General features: G+C 50.1%; 5 protein-coding genes across 5 annotated transcripts; 3 read left to right on the top strand and 2 right to left on the bottom strand.

Annotated features, from left to right (window-relative positions):
- Positions 1-1,161: 1,161 nt before the first annotated feature.
- LOC100903402 (WD repeat-containing protein 70) lies at positions 1,162-3,898 on the top strand. Its single transcript, XM_018638521.1, has 7 exons — positions 1,162-1,359; positions 1,683-1,981; positions 2,064-2,211; positions 2,300-2,532; positions 2,660-2,963; positions 3,047-3,249; positions 3,354-3,898. The coding sequence occupies exons 1-7, from the start codon at positions 1,218-1,220 to the stop codon at positions 3,762-3,764; spliced, it is 1,740 nt and encodes a 579-aa protein (XP_018494037.1). The 5' UTR covers positions 1,162-1,217; the 3' UTR covers positions 3,765-3,898.
- On the bottom strand, positions 3,891-6,774 carry Slh (sec1 family domain containing Slh). The gene is made up of 7 exons (XM_003740721.1): positions 6,689-6,774; positions 6,501-6,591; positions 6,216-6,314; positions 5,939-6,061; positions 4,449-5,831; positions 4,166-4,319; positions 3,891-4,084 (listed from the first exon to the last, which is right to left on the bottom strand). The coding sequence occupies exons 3-7, from the start codon at positions 6,312-6,314 to the stop codon at positions 3,942-3,944; spliced, it is 1,902 nt and encodes a 633-aa protein (XP_003740769.1). The 5' UTR covers positions 6,501-6,591; positions 6,689-6,774; the 3' UTR covers positions 3,891-3,941.
- A 37-nt stretch (positions 6,775-6,811) lies between these two features.
- LOC100903114 (ankyrin repeat and BTB/POZ domain-containing protein 1) lies at positions 6,812-10,063 on the top strand. The gene is made up of 3 exons (XM_003740720.2): positions 6,812-7,086; positions 7,508-7,842; positions 8,143-10,063. Exons 2-3 carry the CDS (start codon positions 7,725-7,727, stop codon positions 9,579-9,581), a joined length of 1,557 nt encoding a protein of 518 aa, XP_003740768.1. The 5' UTR covers positions 6,812-7,086; positions 7,508-7,724; the 3' UTR covers positions 9,582-10,063.
- An 18-nt stretch (positions 10,064-10,081) lies between these two features.
- On the bottom strand, positions 10,082-11,266 carry LOC108863863 (uncharacterized). Its single transcript, XM_018638523.1, has 3 exons — positions 11,096-11,266; positions 10,938-10,976; positions 10,082-10,619 (listed from the first exon to the last, which is right to left on the bottom strand). The coding sequence occupies exons 1-3, from the start codon at positions 11,180-11,182 to the stop codon at positions 10,245-10,247; spliced, it is 501 nt and encodes a 166-aa protein (XP_018494039.1). The 5' UTR covers positions 11,183-11,266; the 3' UTR covers positions 10,082-10,244.
- On the top strand, positions 10,470-16,010 carry Pop1 (POP1 ribonuclease P/MRP subunit). The gene is given in 9 exon segments (XM_029110745.1): positions 10,470-10,494; positions 12,834-13,022; positions 13,146-13,274; positions 13,388-13,605; positions 13,711-13,895; positions 14,069-14,260; positions 14,367-14,569; positions 14,678-14,903; positions 15,035-16,010. Coding segments are annotated over 8 exon segments (2,241 nt in total). The 5' UTR covers positions 10,470-10,494; positions 12,834-12,869; the 3' UTR covers positions 15,970-16,010.
- Positions 16,011-16,669: the final 659 nt, after the last annotated feature.

Here is a 16,669-nt window from a genome sequence, read left to right as displayed (position 1 = left end):
TCTCCCCGGTACCTCCCGGAATCTTACACTAAGTGATTATTAGTGACCATCGGTGATCATTCAATTGCATTGATTATTAATTTTGATTCGATTCAAATACATGAGCATCAATAATCGACATTAATTGAAATCAATCATCATAAAGTCCTGATTCTCCATCAGGAAAAAGTTTCTTATGGATGTCTGGCATCTGGTCTCATCCGATATCCCGCCGCTTCTGTTTCCTTGGGCTCGAAGCGGGCTTTGCTCCCAGGTCTCCTCCAGAGGTCAGAAACTTGATGCGCGGCGAGAGCAGGGACCCCTGAGTCACAGCACTTCCATTCTCTAAATCATTAGGAAGATAGTAGGAATAATTACAGGTCATTGTTGCTTCGCCCCACGCCCCACTAAGAAGAATTCGAATTCAGTTCGAAAATGTAGTTTCGAGGAAGTGCTCAGAAATTCTCGAAAACCTCCCCGTCGAAGCGAGATATGTATCGCACAACTCGGAAGAATTCGGTGGATCTCTCCAGAGGCTTCATGCGGGCGAGTTCAATAGGGAACTAGCCCAATGACTGGACGTTGGATATTCTCAAGTGATCATATCCCAGAAATCCCCCTCAGTCGTGGTTGGATGATCCTGCGTTGAGAATTCCTCCATAGACGTCGTTTGAAATTCTTCCGCAGTCGTCATCGGCATCCGGCCTCTCGGACTGAGGAAATCTGTAGAATTCCTCCTCAGATCCATATCGGCTGCTTGGCGACTCATTTATGTACTATAGACTATCGACACGCTAAGCTTGTCCCGTCAACTGAGAGCGGTATGATTTCTATTGCGGAATCAAAATTCTGTGGAGGGGCCGATGTTTCAGGCAGGAACCCGTAACGGGTTCCTGGTTATAACCCGAAATACACTCCGGAGAGGAACTCGATTCCCCAAAACGACTCAGACGACATTTTCGAATGATTCAAAGCCTTATCGCGAGAAATCACGGCAAAATAGGCAGTACGATAGATGACGGCCGGAAAGGAGCCCTCCCAGTCCATCACGACTTCGCTGCGGACCTTATCGCCATTACGAAACTTAGCAACCCTGAGCCGCAATCCATGGGACACCTTCTGTGAGAGCGCCTCGGTCGGCAAACAATGCGTTCAGTCTGTTTGGAGTGGCGCGGCCAGAATTCCGGCCGTCATTTCGAATTCTACTCTGTGGCCCTGATTCCGCGCCAGCCGCCAGCATGAACCCCGGTTCTGGAACCGCCAGTGCTCGGAAGAACGCCGAAAAGAAGGCTCGAACGTTTGACCTAACCGCAATTTTCGAGCAAGCGAAACAAACCGCCCGTGAAGTCTGCCGTCAACCGGAGAAAGACCCAGAGGAAGGTAGGAGAATAATTCCTCACTCGCTTCCATTCAGACTCGGTCATGATGTGGAGCCGATATCGCGAATTCATGCCTTTGGTACGAGCCTCACGGGGTCAGTCCCGAAAGATTGTCATTGTGACAAAACTTCATCATTTTCGATGGAACTCCCGGAATGTCCTTGTGGGAAGCTGTGGCTGCACAAGGTTTCTAAATCCGAATCACGCGCTCACAATCTTGGAGTGGGTTCTCGACTCTGATACCGTCGATCGAGAATAAAGTGCTTCCGACGAGTGAGGCAATTCCTATGTTCAAGTTGCTGACAAGAGGAAATCGTCTTACAGATCCGCCGGACCCAGGGGATGTCGTCGCAGCTGGACCTTCGAAGATTGGTGCTGTGGACGGCGGCGAAGACGACGTTATCGGCCCCCTACCCCCGTCTCGAGCGACCGAAGACAAATCAGATAGCGACTCCGACAAGGAGGACTCGAGCATGCCCTCGAGTATGTCCATTCAAATGAACAATGGAGTCAAGCCAATCTCGGCTCTCGCGATCGACGCCAACGGGGCGCGAGTTGTGACCGGAGGATATGACTACGAAGTAGCCTTTTGGGACTTCGCGGGCATGGACTCATCGTTCAGGGTGAGTTTCATGGTGTCGGGATTTTTCGAATCGAATTTCTGATCGAATCGATTGCGAGTAACCGACCGTCTCTTCCACGTAGCCATTCCGCACTATGCGTCCGTGTGAGAGCCATCAAATAAGAGACCTCGCCTTCAACGCGACCGGGGAACATATTCTGGTCGTCTCAGGGAACGCGCAAGCCAAGGTCCTGGATCGAGACGGGCTCCTAGTTCTCGAGTGCCCTAAAGGTGAGCCATGCTTGCCGGATAGCTTCTCGAACTCTCAATAGTCGGTGCCGTTCCGACTCAGAAACTTATTTCCGATCTGATCGCTCAGGTGATATGTACATAACGGATACGGCGAAGACGAAGGGTCACATTGCAATGTTGAACGCCGGCTGCTGGCACCCTCGCGAAAGAACGGAATTCATGACGTGTTCCAATGACGGTTCCGTGCGATTATGGGACTCGAGCGCTGGGACAAAGCACAAAGCCATCATGAAGCCCAAGCAGCAAGGAGGCCTGCGAGCGATACCGACAGCTTGCTGCTACAGCCAAGACGGGAACTGGGTAAGCCGGGAGGGACTGAGCGGAAAAGACGGGAGATCTGTGAATTGAGCTTCTCAGAACCCGAGTGGAATAGGCTGAATTGCAGTTTCCATTCAGTCGTGAAATCCCTTGTCTCTCTTCTCTGCAGTGCGCGGTCGGATGTAACGATGGATCGATCCAAATATGGGACCATCGGCGGAATTTCGTCAACACCGCGCAAGTGACGAGAGACGGTCATGCCAAAAGCTCGGACATCTCGAGCTTGAAATTTTCGTATCGTGGTCATCAGATCCTCAGTCGAGGCCTTGATGACCGAATGATACTCTACGATGCCAGGAACATCAAAAAACCGTTGAAGGTGTTCTCAGATCTCACGAATATGTACTCGATGACCGATGCCATTTTCAGTCCGAACGACAAGTTGATTCTGACAGGGACATCCCTACGGAAAGGTAGAGAGAGAGAGAAGAGAACTTGTCGGAGATTTCATCGAGGATACCCGGAAATATCTCTAACCTGTTTTTTTTCATGACAGGAGACACCGAGGCGGAAATTAAAGTTTTCAATGCCGAGACTTTCAAAGAGACGGAATCGCACGTCGAGAATGCTTCGGTGATTCGTTTAGCATGGCATACCAAAATAAATCAAGTCCTTCTCACGCGGAGTGACGGGGCTACGAAGGTTTTCTACGACGAGACGTCGCGTAACGGTGCCCTCCTATGCGTGGGCAAAACAAAGGTCCGTTGACTTTGACGATCCCTGTAGGATTGCGGTGAAAATCAAATCCCGAGCTGGGTTTTCCCGGTTCGATCAGCGAATGAAATTTCATTTTCCATTCACAGATCAAGAAGAAGCACATGGAAACAGTGACATCCACACAGATCATAACGCCACATGTGCTTCCAATGTATCGTCCCGACAAGACCCGTCTCATGCGGAAGCAACAAGAAATCGACCGCAAAGATCCGATAAAGTCTCGGAAACCCGATATGCCGGTCACGGGTCCCGGTGCCGGAGGCAAGATAGCTTCTGGAGGTAACACTCACACCTCATTTATCGTTCGGCAGCTCGGAATGAGAGAGAAAACAGATGACAATGAAGATCCTCGTGAAGCTTTGCTGAAATACGCTAAAGCGGCCGAAGAAGACCCGTACTGGGTTAGTCCGGCGTATAAGAAAAACCAGCCAAAGCCTATTTTCCAAGCTGTCGAAGCAGAAGAGGAACCGCCTTCGAAAAAATCGAAACCTGTTTGATTGTGTTAGGTGTACAATCCAGAGGCTCTTCGTTCCTGTGCCATGATGTAAATTCAAATGTACATAGCATGCGTTCAGACTACACTACAATGACTGACAATGAGACGAGGAATGAAAAGGGCTCAGGCTGCAAAACAAAGAATTCTGTCCTCTTCTTTAATTCTCCCTCAAAAAACCTTAGTTGATCTCGTCGCCCAACAAAGCGAGTTGCTGTAGAAACTGCTTAGCGTTCGTCAACTCCGTGCAGCCGTATATGACGTTCCTTGGAATGGACTTGGTCCGCATACACTCCACCAGATTTTGGTATTCGATGTAGTTGCCTGCGGGAAGAAGATCGACTCTTGTTTCTCCATCGACGATTAATAGAAATTCACGAGATTCGCACAAACGATTTATCTCACCTCCTCCGACCACGAACACAATCGCGTCATTGAACGGAGTTTGCGTCCGACTCGGGCCGAATTCCGGTGATGTACCACGGAGGAGTTTCGGATCGAAGTAGCGGAAGTCGTCAGTTTCGGGCCCAGATTTCAAATCCATCAGCGACTCGACGATCTATTCGTAGTCAGAAGGAGTTCATCAGCGATAACTTCTAGCTTTCTCTCGCGCAGACTCTGCGCGTTCGGGAACTTGGCACCCCTCGAGGAGGGAAATCCCCTCGCTCTGATCGAGCCCGATACTCACCCTGGTTGCAGGAAGCTTGTGTTTTTTGACGACGAGGTTCTTCACTCCCTCCATGACAAACTGACTGCCTTGCGACATCAACTTCGAGAACATCCCTACCGTCCTCGTCCCCGATCCCGCATAGGCTTGCTGAGCTTGCACTTGCATTTGGCTGAAGTCTTTCCACCGCTTTAGATACTTGACAGCTTTTAGATCGCAACCGTTTTTCTCGAGCAAGATCTCATACTCTTTCAGTTCCTCGGGAGTGAGATGATTACAAATGTAGTTTATGAGGAACAAGCGCAGTTTGTCGGTTTCGGTCCCGGCTTCAGGATCGACGAGCGTTTCCTGAATACTTTTCTCAAGGGTCTGTCTCCCGAGAATTTTCTCCTCGAGCTCGAAATAAGTGTCCAACTTGCGAGCTTTGATCTCGTCGAGGATCGATGTAGCTATCGTCGTATGCTGATCTATGAGACGCTTCTTCTCCAGAAGTTCAGGCAGAGAGCTCACCGCGTTCGTGAGCTTGGCCGTATTGTCGCTGAGCAGGCCGACAGCTTCGTCTGCGTTGTCTCCGCTGATTCCCATTTGCGACTTCAGGCGCTTTACGTCCTCTTCCGATGCGCGGTATTTTTCCAACTCCTCCTGTACGGCCTCCGCCACCATGGGGAAGGGACTGCCCTTGTGCTGTTGCCAAAACTTATCGTTCACGTTCAAGTCGTAAGTTCTGCTCTTGGTGGGGCGCTTGCTCCCGGTTAGCAAGTCCGGCGCTCCGATCGCTTCCTCCAAAGTGACCCGATTGAGTTTGTAGTCAAGTACATCATGAGTCAACGCCTGATACGTCCACGTGTGATGGAGCGGTGTCGCGAGATCCATGTTTCGGTCAAGGATGACCAGCAGCGGTCGTTGGAACGAAAACTGTCCCGGAGGCACGTCCAGAAACAGCGAGTTCCGAGTATCGCGCAAATTATCCTTGAGCTTTTTATCGAGTTTCTCGGCGACCATCGAAGCTGCGTTACCCGTCGGTGCTCTGATTATTGGAACCGTTCCCAAAGTCGCGAAAACAGAGAACAAACAGTCAACGATCGAGTTTATGATGGAATCCATCTCAGCTTCGGTCACAGATCCTCGGTTCATGGCGTAGTAACTGACTGCTTCTCTGCCGTGCTGCTTCAATAGGAACATGTCGTTGTCCACTGTGATGAAGTTGAGGTGCTGATCGAACACCTTGCGGATGCTCGTGACGCAATTTGCGTTTATCGCCGCGGATGCCAAATCTTCGAGATACTGTCTGGATAGAGGGGAGATGAAGTTCAGGTAAATTTCGTCGTAGCACTCGTTGCGGAGGTCTTGTGCTATGCGACTGATGTTTTCTTGGGTGGGCGAAACGAAATACACCGCAGGAACCTGGAACGACAGCTTGACTTACACGCGGTACCATCTCACGTCGGTCGAAGAGTTTCCGTCATCCAGCTTTCCGTGAGATTTTCCCACAAGGAGGATTTCCCACAAACCTCAGGTATGGGGTCCCGGTCTGAGTGAATCATGAGATGGAGCGTCACGCCGAGATCTCGGAGTTCGCGAACAGAAAGCAGAGGCGATATGATGTCCTGACCGGCTCTGTCGTAAATCAGCACCTTCAACCAGGATGGAGGATTATACTTGTGTGACATATTCCCAGAGCCTACAGGAGACAGGACAGGATCCCCGGTAGCTCGTCGATGCGGGTGGATCGTTCATAATGAATTTGGAATGACCTTATTCCGAATGAAGAAATACACATATACTGACTTTCCAGACAGGCTCGTTGGCTCTGCTCTTGACGGCCGCGTTCAAATTCAGCATGTGTTTCAAGGCAGCGATCTGCCTCTCCCGGATGTTCAGAGCCATCTGTAGACATAGAAACTGTCTCCTTAATTTAGGGGTTGCTCGTATCTTGAATTTTGTGACTCTCAGACGTCTCACTCAAACCGAACTCAATCGATTTTAAAACTATCTTGGACGCAGACACAAATGAAGAGCTCCACACGGGATGTATCTCGTGCCATTATAATAGTATTATAATCGATCCCTCACCTTAGGGCCTTGTCTGAATCACTTGAGCGAATTTAGAGCGATGTCATCCCTTCTCTCCCGAGCCCGGAGCACCAGCTGCCGAATTCCGAATCTACCACGAAAGAAATAGCATCGTCACGAGAGGAGGCTTTTGCATACATACGAACTGAGGAGGCTTCCCGCCATTGATGGAATTCCTCAAAACTTACCGAAACGAGCTACAATCGCGCTGATCAAAGGGTTCGGAACCTGGCCCTACATAGGCTGACGAAGACACATCAACAGCATGTGACGTTGGACCTAAACTTCATTCCGACTTTTAGTGGAGAGTGCGGAATCCGCCGGAACTGCAGGCGTTCCGAATCGGGGGCTCGCGGGAATCCACCTCTCCTGACTCCCTCACGGGGAGGGGATTTTTGTGTTTAATTTTCGGAGGAAGTATGAAGAGTACGGCGTAGGATTGAGGAGGGTCTGGGACACTGCTCGATGCCCGAGACCCGATAAAACACGGAGCGTCCAGTGTCGCTATGTCGGTACCCTCTCCAGCTTTCCCCGAGCCGCAGCTGATTCACGACATTTTTCCCTCAAAGATTACGATTTGGAAAATGTGAGTTCGGCTTGGCAAAGTCGGAGCCTGTCGCTTCAGTGTATAGGCTAGGAGAGGAGCATGTGTCCCGATCTTTTAATATTCAATCGGGGGTGCGGGGGTAGCCCGCTTCGTGGCAACGTAGAATGACGTGGATGATTCGCAAGTTCGCAATGTTTTTCGGGCACCACAACTATTCTTCGCGATATAATCGAGTCCATCCGGAATCAAGTCTTCCGAATAATGAGCGGGAGGCAAAGCTTGCGGATATTTGTGATTTTCTGATCGTGAGATCCGCGCAGGTCATCGCGGCTCTGGAAGTTTTCGTCCCCCTGTCTTTTTCGCGCCCGTCAGGATCGCACGACAAATTCGACTGCATGAGATCTATTTGTTCAAGGGAGGATATGCGGGTGTGGATCAGCTTCACTAAGAGCAAGGCCAGTTTCAGCGCCGGAGGAAAATTAGGACTCTAGGACCCACGTAAATTCTGGATCTCCAAGAAGAATTAGGGAATCTCGAAAAGTGTCACTCCGCGGTTCAGGATCGTCTCACACACATGCTCACGACGATCTCAGAGCTCCTCATCCGCCTTAGAGTCGCGCTGTAACGAGTGGCGAGCAAGAGTCTGTTCGGAAGCACCCGGACGATGGGGAAAGCCCATGATCGCTCTCACTCTCTGCTTATTCGGCGGTAGACGCCTCGCTCATTCTGTTGTGACAGAACGTCCTGACCTCAGCTCGGTTTCCTCCGCACTACGCGTCATGGTGCTCCGTTTCTGTGAGTAGGTTTTTGACGTATCGAACACTTAGGTGGTGAAATTACTCGTTCAAATCCCGAAGCGCGCGAACTGCGTGCTGGTCCGATATGAGCTCTCGCTCCTCGGTGGCGCTCGCAGTCGCTAAGCTCTTGGTGGAGAGCTTCGAATAATCGGACATGTCTCGATCCTTCAGATTCAGACGCTCACAGTTGGGAGTATTCGCTGAGTTTCTGGAATTCGCACGCTATTCATCCGATGAACGATTATCCTGGACGGGCATTCGACTTCTCTGAAAAGCTTAATATTCCCTGTTTTTCCAGTGTCGGGCAGTGCCGCCATGGACATCAACGAACTCCTGTTGGCCTGTCGCCGGGGTGATCTTGAGAAAGTTCGTTATCTTGTTGAGAAGAAAGAAGTTCCCCTGTGCATCCGAGATAAATGGGACTCCACACCGTTATACTACGCGTGTTACTGCGGTCATAAGGAAATTGTGCAATATCTTTTAGCCAACGGCGCGAAATGTGAAGCCAACACATTCGATGGCGAACGCTGCATATACGGAGCTCTGACCGACGAGATACGCAACCTGCTACGCAGTTTCAAAGTGGTCACCTCTCGGATCATGAGGAGGCACACCTACGACGAATTCCTCCGTAAAATGTACGAGACGGTTGAATTCACGGATGTGCTTGTTACTACCCGAGATGGTAAATCTCGCCGTTGCCACAAATGTATCTTGGCAGCGCGATCGGAGTATTTCAGAAAGGTATTCTCCCAAGATCCGAATTTGCGAGAGGTAAGGTTAGATTTCCAATCTTCGGAGTTGTTCGAAAGCCTCAAAGAATACATGTATACGGGAACGATGAGGATGTTACTCGAGGAAGACAAAGTGTTAGAGGTCCAGAAAATGGCGGAACAGTTCCTCTTGACGAGTTTCATCGACAAGCTCCTCGATGAACTGGATAAATACGAATGTGAAAGATCTCGTTACATTAAGCAAGTGCACCATATCATCATCGAGCCGGAATTAGACAGCGCCGAACTAAGTGAATCGTTCGGGAAGTTGGCAGATGAATATCTCCGCAAGGATCTCATAGAACTGCCCTTCGGGTCCACGAAGGCACGCTCGATCATGTACGCCGACGTATGCTTTCAAGTCGAGGGCACACGCTTCTTCGCGCATCGGCTTTTCTACTGCCAACGATCGGAATACTTCTCGGCGCATCTCCGAGATCACTTTAGAGAAGCTGCCACTGTCAACGGCGATATCCCCCTGATCAGCTTGAGCGATATTACGGCTGACGTTTTCTCGTGTATCCACGAGTTCATCTACAAGGACTATACCGAAAACTTGACGGCAACTAACGTATTTGATGTGCTCTTCGCTGCCGATATGTTTCTCCTGAATGGACTGAAACGTTATTGCGGCAATTATGTCGGCGAGAGAATAGACACCGATAACGCGGTCTCACTGCTGAAGAATGCGCGCATGTTCGAACTAGCCCGTCTGGAAGATCAATGCGTCGCCTTCATTTCTAACCGTCTCGAACACTTCGTCGATGACGTCGAGTTCCATGAGCTAGTGATCGAGGACGCGAAACAGGTCAAGGAGCGCCAAGAGACGGATTCGATCGCAATAATTGACGATATTCGATATCATATCAGCGCTAACGTGCAGACATTTGCGGAAATCGAGGATGCCAACGAAAAACTTTTCCTCATCGACCAATTCCTATTTCGATTGAATCTTGAAGCTTGAGACTCAGGGACATCGGCAGACGCAGGGAAAAGGAGCGCGTACCTCGCGAGTCTATATCAAAGAGTGCTGCCGGGAGAACCTGGCTGCTCTTACTTTATACCTCATCGCAAGCACGCCTCCATGTTTTGAGTCATTTTCCAATACGACGCACCCGGCCCACTTATCCACTATTGGCCGCCATAGTGTTGGCGGGGGACCCCTTTCACGGAAGCTGAGTCGAAACCTTGAGCAAAGGGCCGCTCCTTACTCTGACGTCGATTCCATATCTTTGCAGATCTAATGAGGAGCTTTGTGTCATTAAGTTTTCCCTTGTTAGTCCAGCGGCTACAGCCTATGTTTATGAATGTGATATTTACGCGGGAGCTAGGGACCTAGGCTAGTTTTTTGAGGGTATCCGATATCTGGGACTGTTTAAGTGGGGCAGAACCGGACGAAGATATTAATACGGCGTTGAGATAACTCGAGCCTTGAAAACAGGCTGAATAAATAAGGGTGAAGTTAAAAAATCCAGATGCATATTTATGGCTACACCGGTCAACGAAATTCCAGTCGCCTCAGGGAACTCTGTGCAATACTTCCTTGCAAATACACTGGGCCATCAAAAAACTTGAGCGAAGTAAGTCAGAAACATTTTCGTATGAACTCATGGCTGGGATTGATAGATTAGTCATCACAGTCACTCATGCCCGGGTCGTTTTTGTGTATGTTATGAACATTCATCACGGTTGCCTTCGGTCGGGACGTTGGAGCCGGCGCCGTATGAGGAACAGAAGCTCTCCGTTCCGACTCCTGCGGCCGCCACCCAACATGCTCCGCATCTGGGTGCGTGGTCTGAGGTACACCAGCTCTCCGTTCCGTGACCTGCGGTTGCCGCCCTACATGCTCCGCGTCTGGGACAGCTCTCCTGCTCGAGGTAAGAGTTCTTGCTCTCGAGTCGACTCCGTCGGGTCCGACGGCTGGGCGCTGTACTGTTTCAGAACGATACTTGGTCGGATCGAAGGCGTTCACCTGGCTCCGGAGGACGATGGGTCTCGACAGCTGGAAACGATGTGCAGTGTTCATGAGAGACCATATTTAGGTGGCTGCACCAAGAAACGAGCTTCATGTCTAAGAATGGAACATCGCTCCCAAGGTGATGCGATGCTGCCATGAATGGAATCGGAAATGGGCTGGCCGATGACTGCGCCCCTCGACAGTAATTTGTCGAGAATTTCTGGCCCTGCTCAGTTTTGAGCCTCATCAATATTCGTTGGGAGATGAAACAGTTGTGTTCAAAGCTCAGTACGGCTCTTCTCAGACTCCATCCGTGCTATAAACTTGTTCATGACTGATCGAGAGACAAATACTGGAGCCCACCTTCGATGCGTTGAGACGACCAGAATCATGCGGACGGTCCTGAGAAAGAGAATATAGTCGCTAGCTGGCCTCTGGATAATATTTCGGTGTGAAATCACAGCTCATACAACCGATGATTCCAGCTCCCTCGTTCTTGGTGTGTGAAGAAGAGAACTCACGAAGTATTTCAATATTTCTCTTTGCGGCAGGTGTCGAGGATCGGGAACTGTAGTTCCATATATCTCATAGGGGAATTCACTTAACATTCCGTAACTGAGAGGAAACCGAGCGTGATCAGACCACTATAGCGGCTTTTGGTCCTTCCTTCTTTGTGTACAAATACAGGCGACAATACCGAAGTGTCGTCGAGAATCGAGAAGAAGACACTGTCGCCCTTTCCCAACGCAGATGGTAAACACGGAGCCCCGTGTAGAGATTGGAGATACCTGAGTCTCCAAGTGTAATAAGGTGCCATATCTGTCATCTGCTTGTCAATATCCCTACAGGTAGCGACCATCGGTTTCCGACTCGACCTAAGAGCTATTCCTCAGGATCAGGGAAAAACGAACAATGAGCGATGAGCGCCCGCTCACCGTCCGTCTGCGGGTAGCCAATGAATAGTGGAGAGGGGGTTCGCATGAGGACTATGACAGTCAAAAGAGAGCGCGGCCGTATGCTCAAGACTCAAGATAGCGTTTTGTTGTGCGTATGCTAAGTCTATGGGGTACAAGAAGTACGCAGCGTGAAATTCCTCAAAGATGGAATCATTCGACAAGGATGCTAGTTATCATTGCCGGGAGTTTGTCGGTCGGTTCTCGAACCTTAAGGCCCTAGCCAGACTTCCGAAGTCAATCGCACCCCTCGGAACAAGAAGCATCGTGCGGAGTGCTTCGCTTCGGAGAACGAAATGCTTCCGAGCGGAAGACGTGAGTTGTGCCATTTCCCCATCTATGTAGAATAGTGCACATTGCAAGAGATTCAGTCAGAAAAAACTCGAAAAATTATAGATGATTCGGCACCAAAGATGACGAATTCTCCATGGGAATCAGTTTTCTCTGATATCCAAGGGCACAATTCCGAGGAGTGCCTCGATTAACTCAGGGAGTCGGGATCGGGAGGCTCATAGGTCCGAGAATCGCTTCGAGTTGATGACAAATTTCCGTAAATGATCACTAGCATCATTATCCACACTCTCCCATCGAATGATCCCATCTTTGTGGAATTTCACCCTGCGTGCTCAGGTACACCTCCCCGATGGACTCGGCATAAAAAAATTGTACGCTATCTTGAGCATTCCCATAAGCGCTCAAAAGTGAGCCGCATAAAGCGAATTCCGTGATTGCCTTTCTTCGAACCGGCATCATTGGACTACCTCCTCGGGAGGAGGTGGCCCATGCAAAGTGGAGAGGAGGTTCGCATGTAAATAATAACAGTCAAGTGAGGATAGCGCGGCCGGTTCTCTGTATTTGTTATCCACGATCCACGGGTCGACGATTTTTCTCTCCCACTAAGCACGTGTATAGTGGAGAGCATCGGATAATTGCCCAATGCATGATTCAACTGGGGAAGCTCTCCATTGAAAGTGAGTTCAGTCATATCTAGAGCCGGTGATTGCGAGCATTTTCAATTTTTTCCAGTGATTATCAATCGTTGGTTAATATTCTCTTTCCTTCTTTCTCAATCCGTTTTCTCGTTGGGAAAAAAGTGAGAAGGATTGAACAAGAGATTGAAGAAGAGATATTGATCAATGATTGATGATTAATGGAAAAGTGATAAGTGCTCAGAAGCACGCGCTTTACTTGCATCCAATTGGTGGAGAGTTCTCTGTTGGTCAGAAAGGCGTTCCGCATCCTCAAAATCTACCCCTGAGAGACATCTCCTCCCTTATTCGGGATTTGTGTAGAGCTTAACTTCTAGGTCAAGACACCCGGAGAAGATCAGTCCGATCCCGCAATGAGTGGCACGAAGCGACCTTGGGGTTCATCCAGTGACAGTGTCGAGGACTCAGATCGCTCAACGAAGCAAAGTAGGAGCATCGAAAACGAAATGGAGAGGATCAGTTTGCCGGTGTCGATCGATCTCGAAACATTTGTTTCATCGCGAAAGGTTTTTACAACTTGAATCCTAAGAGAGGATATGAGTGAGCCTGTTGATAAATGATCGAATGGTCCGGCGCGGAGCATGAATTCCGAATGGCTCTCCTCACGACTAGATCGATCTTGATTCCAGGACGAGTTGGCGAATCTCGCCAATGTGGTCAAAGTTAAGATGCGGAAACTAGTCAGTCAACAACTGCCCCGTCACTTACGCAGGAGGACAGTTAGTCACAACAGAAAACGATTGCCCAAACGTTTACAGGTGAGTTTGGAAAAAGTGGCATTCCTCCCTGATAGGTACCTCGAGTATGTGCCGAACGAGTAGTCTCCGGCTGAGGCTCCTTGCCTCGGGATTGACGATAATCTGTTCTCCAGCCTCGCTTCAACGCCGGAGGCGCTAAAGAAACGAAGCGACCATCGAGGTCACATCGTCGGCGGCCGAGGAATCTTCAGGAAGACTATGCGAGAAGATCAAGAGAGAACCGCTGGTTGGAAACGCACATCTGGCATGCGAAAAGATTTCGCATGGTGAACAAATTCGGTTTCCGGATCCCAGAGAGCAGTTTCGATAAGAGTTTGCGGGCTTGCTACAGGTGAATCTTTCTCTTATCATGCTTCGGAGTAGATTCGCTGCGAGAGGGCATTGGAAATGAATTGAATTTCTGCAGACTGCTTCACTGATTCCGGGCTCCTTTCAGGGGCTCTGCCAAATATTGTCTCCTGAACGACGTCTCCTACGAATGTTGCATTCAGTTGCGTGGACGCGAAGAAAATATTTGCTCCCTCCTGGACATCCACACCCCGAAGGACGTGGGGCTACGAGTTGGCTCGAGAAAGTACATTGAGGGCGAATATGAGGGGAATATCTGGTTCTACGAAGCAGGTAATCGGAAGAATTCCAGAACCCTTTGGGAATCTCCGTCTCGGTTCCGTCGTGGCTTCCGCAATATATATGCATATATATTGATATATTGCGACCAAGACTGAAGTACGGAAGACGGAGTATATATATAGCCGTCGATCCATAACTAACGCTTCCTCCCCGAACGAGCTTAGGTTCATATCCCTATGGTGCCATCGGTGAAATAAGCTTCATGTGGAGGCCGAAATCCAGTGCTTCTACTGAGCGAACGCTTTGGCTTTGGTGTCATCCCACGATGCGAGAAGCCATACTCGCATCTTTTGAAAAAGCTCTGGAGGGCTGTGATGACTCTGGGAACCCGACCTCGGAGTCGCTGTGTGAGTAGAGTGAAACTCGAAACACCACCCAGCGTTGGCGGAGGAGGACCCGACGAATCTTTCTGCTCGCTCGTGGTTTGCTCCATGCTCATCGAATCGGGGTTTGCTGTTCCAGCATCCACGGTCGTCGTAGAAGATCTTAGAGGGGAGTTGAATCGCTTTCGACTCACCGGGCCCCTGGCTGTGAGAACACTCTGTGAGTCATTGACTCAGGACGAGACGGGGCTGGACGTAGGCCTGAAGCTGAACGCAACGTACTTTAACAAATTCTGGGACCTGCTCAAAAAAAACTCTTTATCTGCATCCTCTCTTGTACGAGTGAGTAACCAAATCACGCCCTGCATAAACCATTCATATGAGCTGAATCAAAACTCCGCCTTAAGGGGATGTAAGGCAAAGGATCTGCGACACTCGACCTCATTCCAGGACGGTCAAATCGTCGGCAACCTCGTCTTGGACCCGCGGTTGCACATGCCCACGAAGCGTCTCGTTCCCACCGTCGTTGGAGCTTCCGAAGATCAAGGAATTTCGCAGAAAGAATCTATCCCAGTAGAAAGTGAGATTTGGGAAGGCGAGACGCGACTTCGGGTCAAAGAGCAGATGCTGACCCAGGATGAAATTAACAAGTTCCGCCAGGAGAATCTCGTGCCGGGTAAGTCGCTCGGATGGTGTCCCGGGCTCACCAGGAGCCTTTCCGAGGCATGCACAGACACAGCTAGCTCGATTCATTGGGATGAAGTCGTGCGGACCAGATCCTGCTCTAACCTACCGCATTGTCCCCAGGCACACCATTGGACCTCAAGGAGAAAGAGAGTCGCATTCCGATAATTGTGATTTTCCGTTCTGGATCCCGTGAAAATCTGGGCTATGGTCGGGGCTGCGACGTCATAATCCCGCCTGGTTGGGGTCGGCAATTTTTCATCGCGTTCAACTACCGAGGGGCTAGGGCCGCTGGACTCCGCGATATGAATGCGGTGACCAGATACTGCAATCGATTCGTATTCCCCGACGATGCACCCGATAGTGTCATCGCTAAAGCTTATTTGGCAAATGAGACGGAAGCGCTCCGCGACAAACATTTCACCTATCCGCCGAACAAACGACCTCCGTTCATGAGGTTGGGCGTTTTCAAACCGTACGAAATGCCTTTCGGTCATCTCGTTTTTTGTTATGAGTCGATTTGGGAATACGGAGCAACGCCCACAGGCAAATTCTATGTTCTCCGAGATCGAAACAAACTGTCGGCGCTGTCGAAAGTCACTAAAGCTAACAGATTCGATGTGGCTGCCTTCGAAAAATGTATCGCAGGCGAGAATGTGGACGCCGTCTTGGTACCGGTGAAGTTAGTCTCTGTGAGCAAAGGAGTTCCACAGAGATTTTCGCGAATCTACGTCGTGCCGGATTCCTTGGTCGAATATGAAGTTTTGGTCGACGAGCTGAAGCATTCCCCTCCTGTTATCGAAAGTCGGTGCGAAAGAGAATGTTACGATGAATGGAATAGGAATATGGACGCCATGGGGGGAAATCAGTTCCCAATCATCGGGTTCGTCACGTCCGGCGATAGGAACTTGACCGGGAAGAAAGCCACGGCTTTGGGATATGTTTCGTTGCAGGGTTTGCTCAAAGTGATGACCAATCCCGACAAGCGGGGGACTTTCGCTTTCCGGAACCAGGACGTGTTTGGCTACCACAGAGCGACGTTGGAGATATTATCTTAGCCTATGTATTGTTGAGCTGAGAGCAAATAAATATAATGAGTCTCTTTCGAGTTTCTTGAAAATCTGTGGTCTAGTTGACTCGGGTACAGTGGGCAGGCTAGGTACATTCAACGGTCAAATCTCTCAATGCAGTCCGTCGCTACTGATGCGGTCGCGTTTCAAATATCCGATGCCCACCGACGAGCTCCACAGCGGACTGGCCGAGACATAGCCGAGAAGTAGGGCGTAGCTCCAGACGACGTTTCGACTGGCTCCCTCATAAGTAGCTATTCCTTTTGTTGGTCTTGGGTAGAGAGTGCCGGGAGTATGCTCTCCCACTCGTCATAACATCACTGGCCTGAGACTGAGGGCTCCTCGGAGCTGATCATCTCGGAAACTCCGATGGGTACCTGATGCCCCTGCTCAGGACAGAGCATTGCTGGGGTGAGCACCTAGAGTGAACAGGATCCGCTGTCAAACCTCAGGGGCGTGCCCGAAACCTGATTGCGTCAGCTCCTCTCCGGATTGAATGCTTCACCTTCTGTTGCAGGAACTCATCGGCGGAGTCCACGGCCTATTCGGTGAGTTTCTCGACGCAGCCCACATTTTGGGACGGAATTGAGACCCTTCCTCCGGAAAGAGTCAATCCCGGAAGTTCCCTCGACTGGCGGCACTGTCAAAGGCGGGAGGCAGAAAGACTCGTATACAAGTCAGATAATCA

Source organism: Galendromus occidentalis, unplaced genomic scaffold (genome assembly GCF_000255335.2).
Source record: "Galendromus occidentalis unplaced genomic scaffold, Mocc_1.1 scf7180000077086, whole genome shotgun sequence".
Taxonomy (NCBI): domain Eukaryota; kingdom Metazoa; phylum Arthropoda; class Arachnida; order Mesostigmata; family Phytoseiidae; genus Galendromus; species Galendromus occidentalis.
This window is presented reverse-complemented; position numbering and strand designations above follow the sequence as displayed.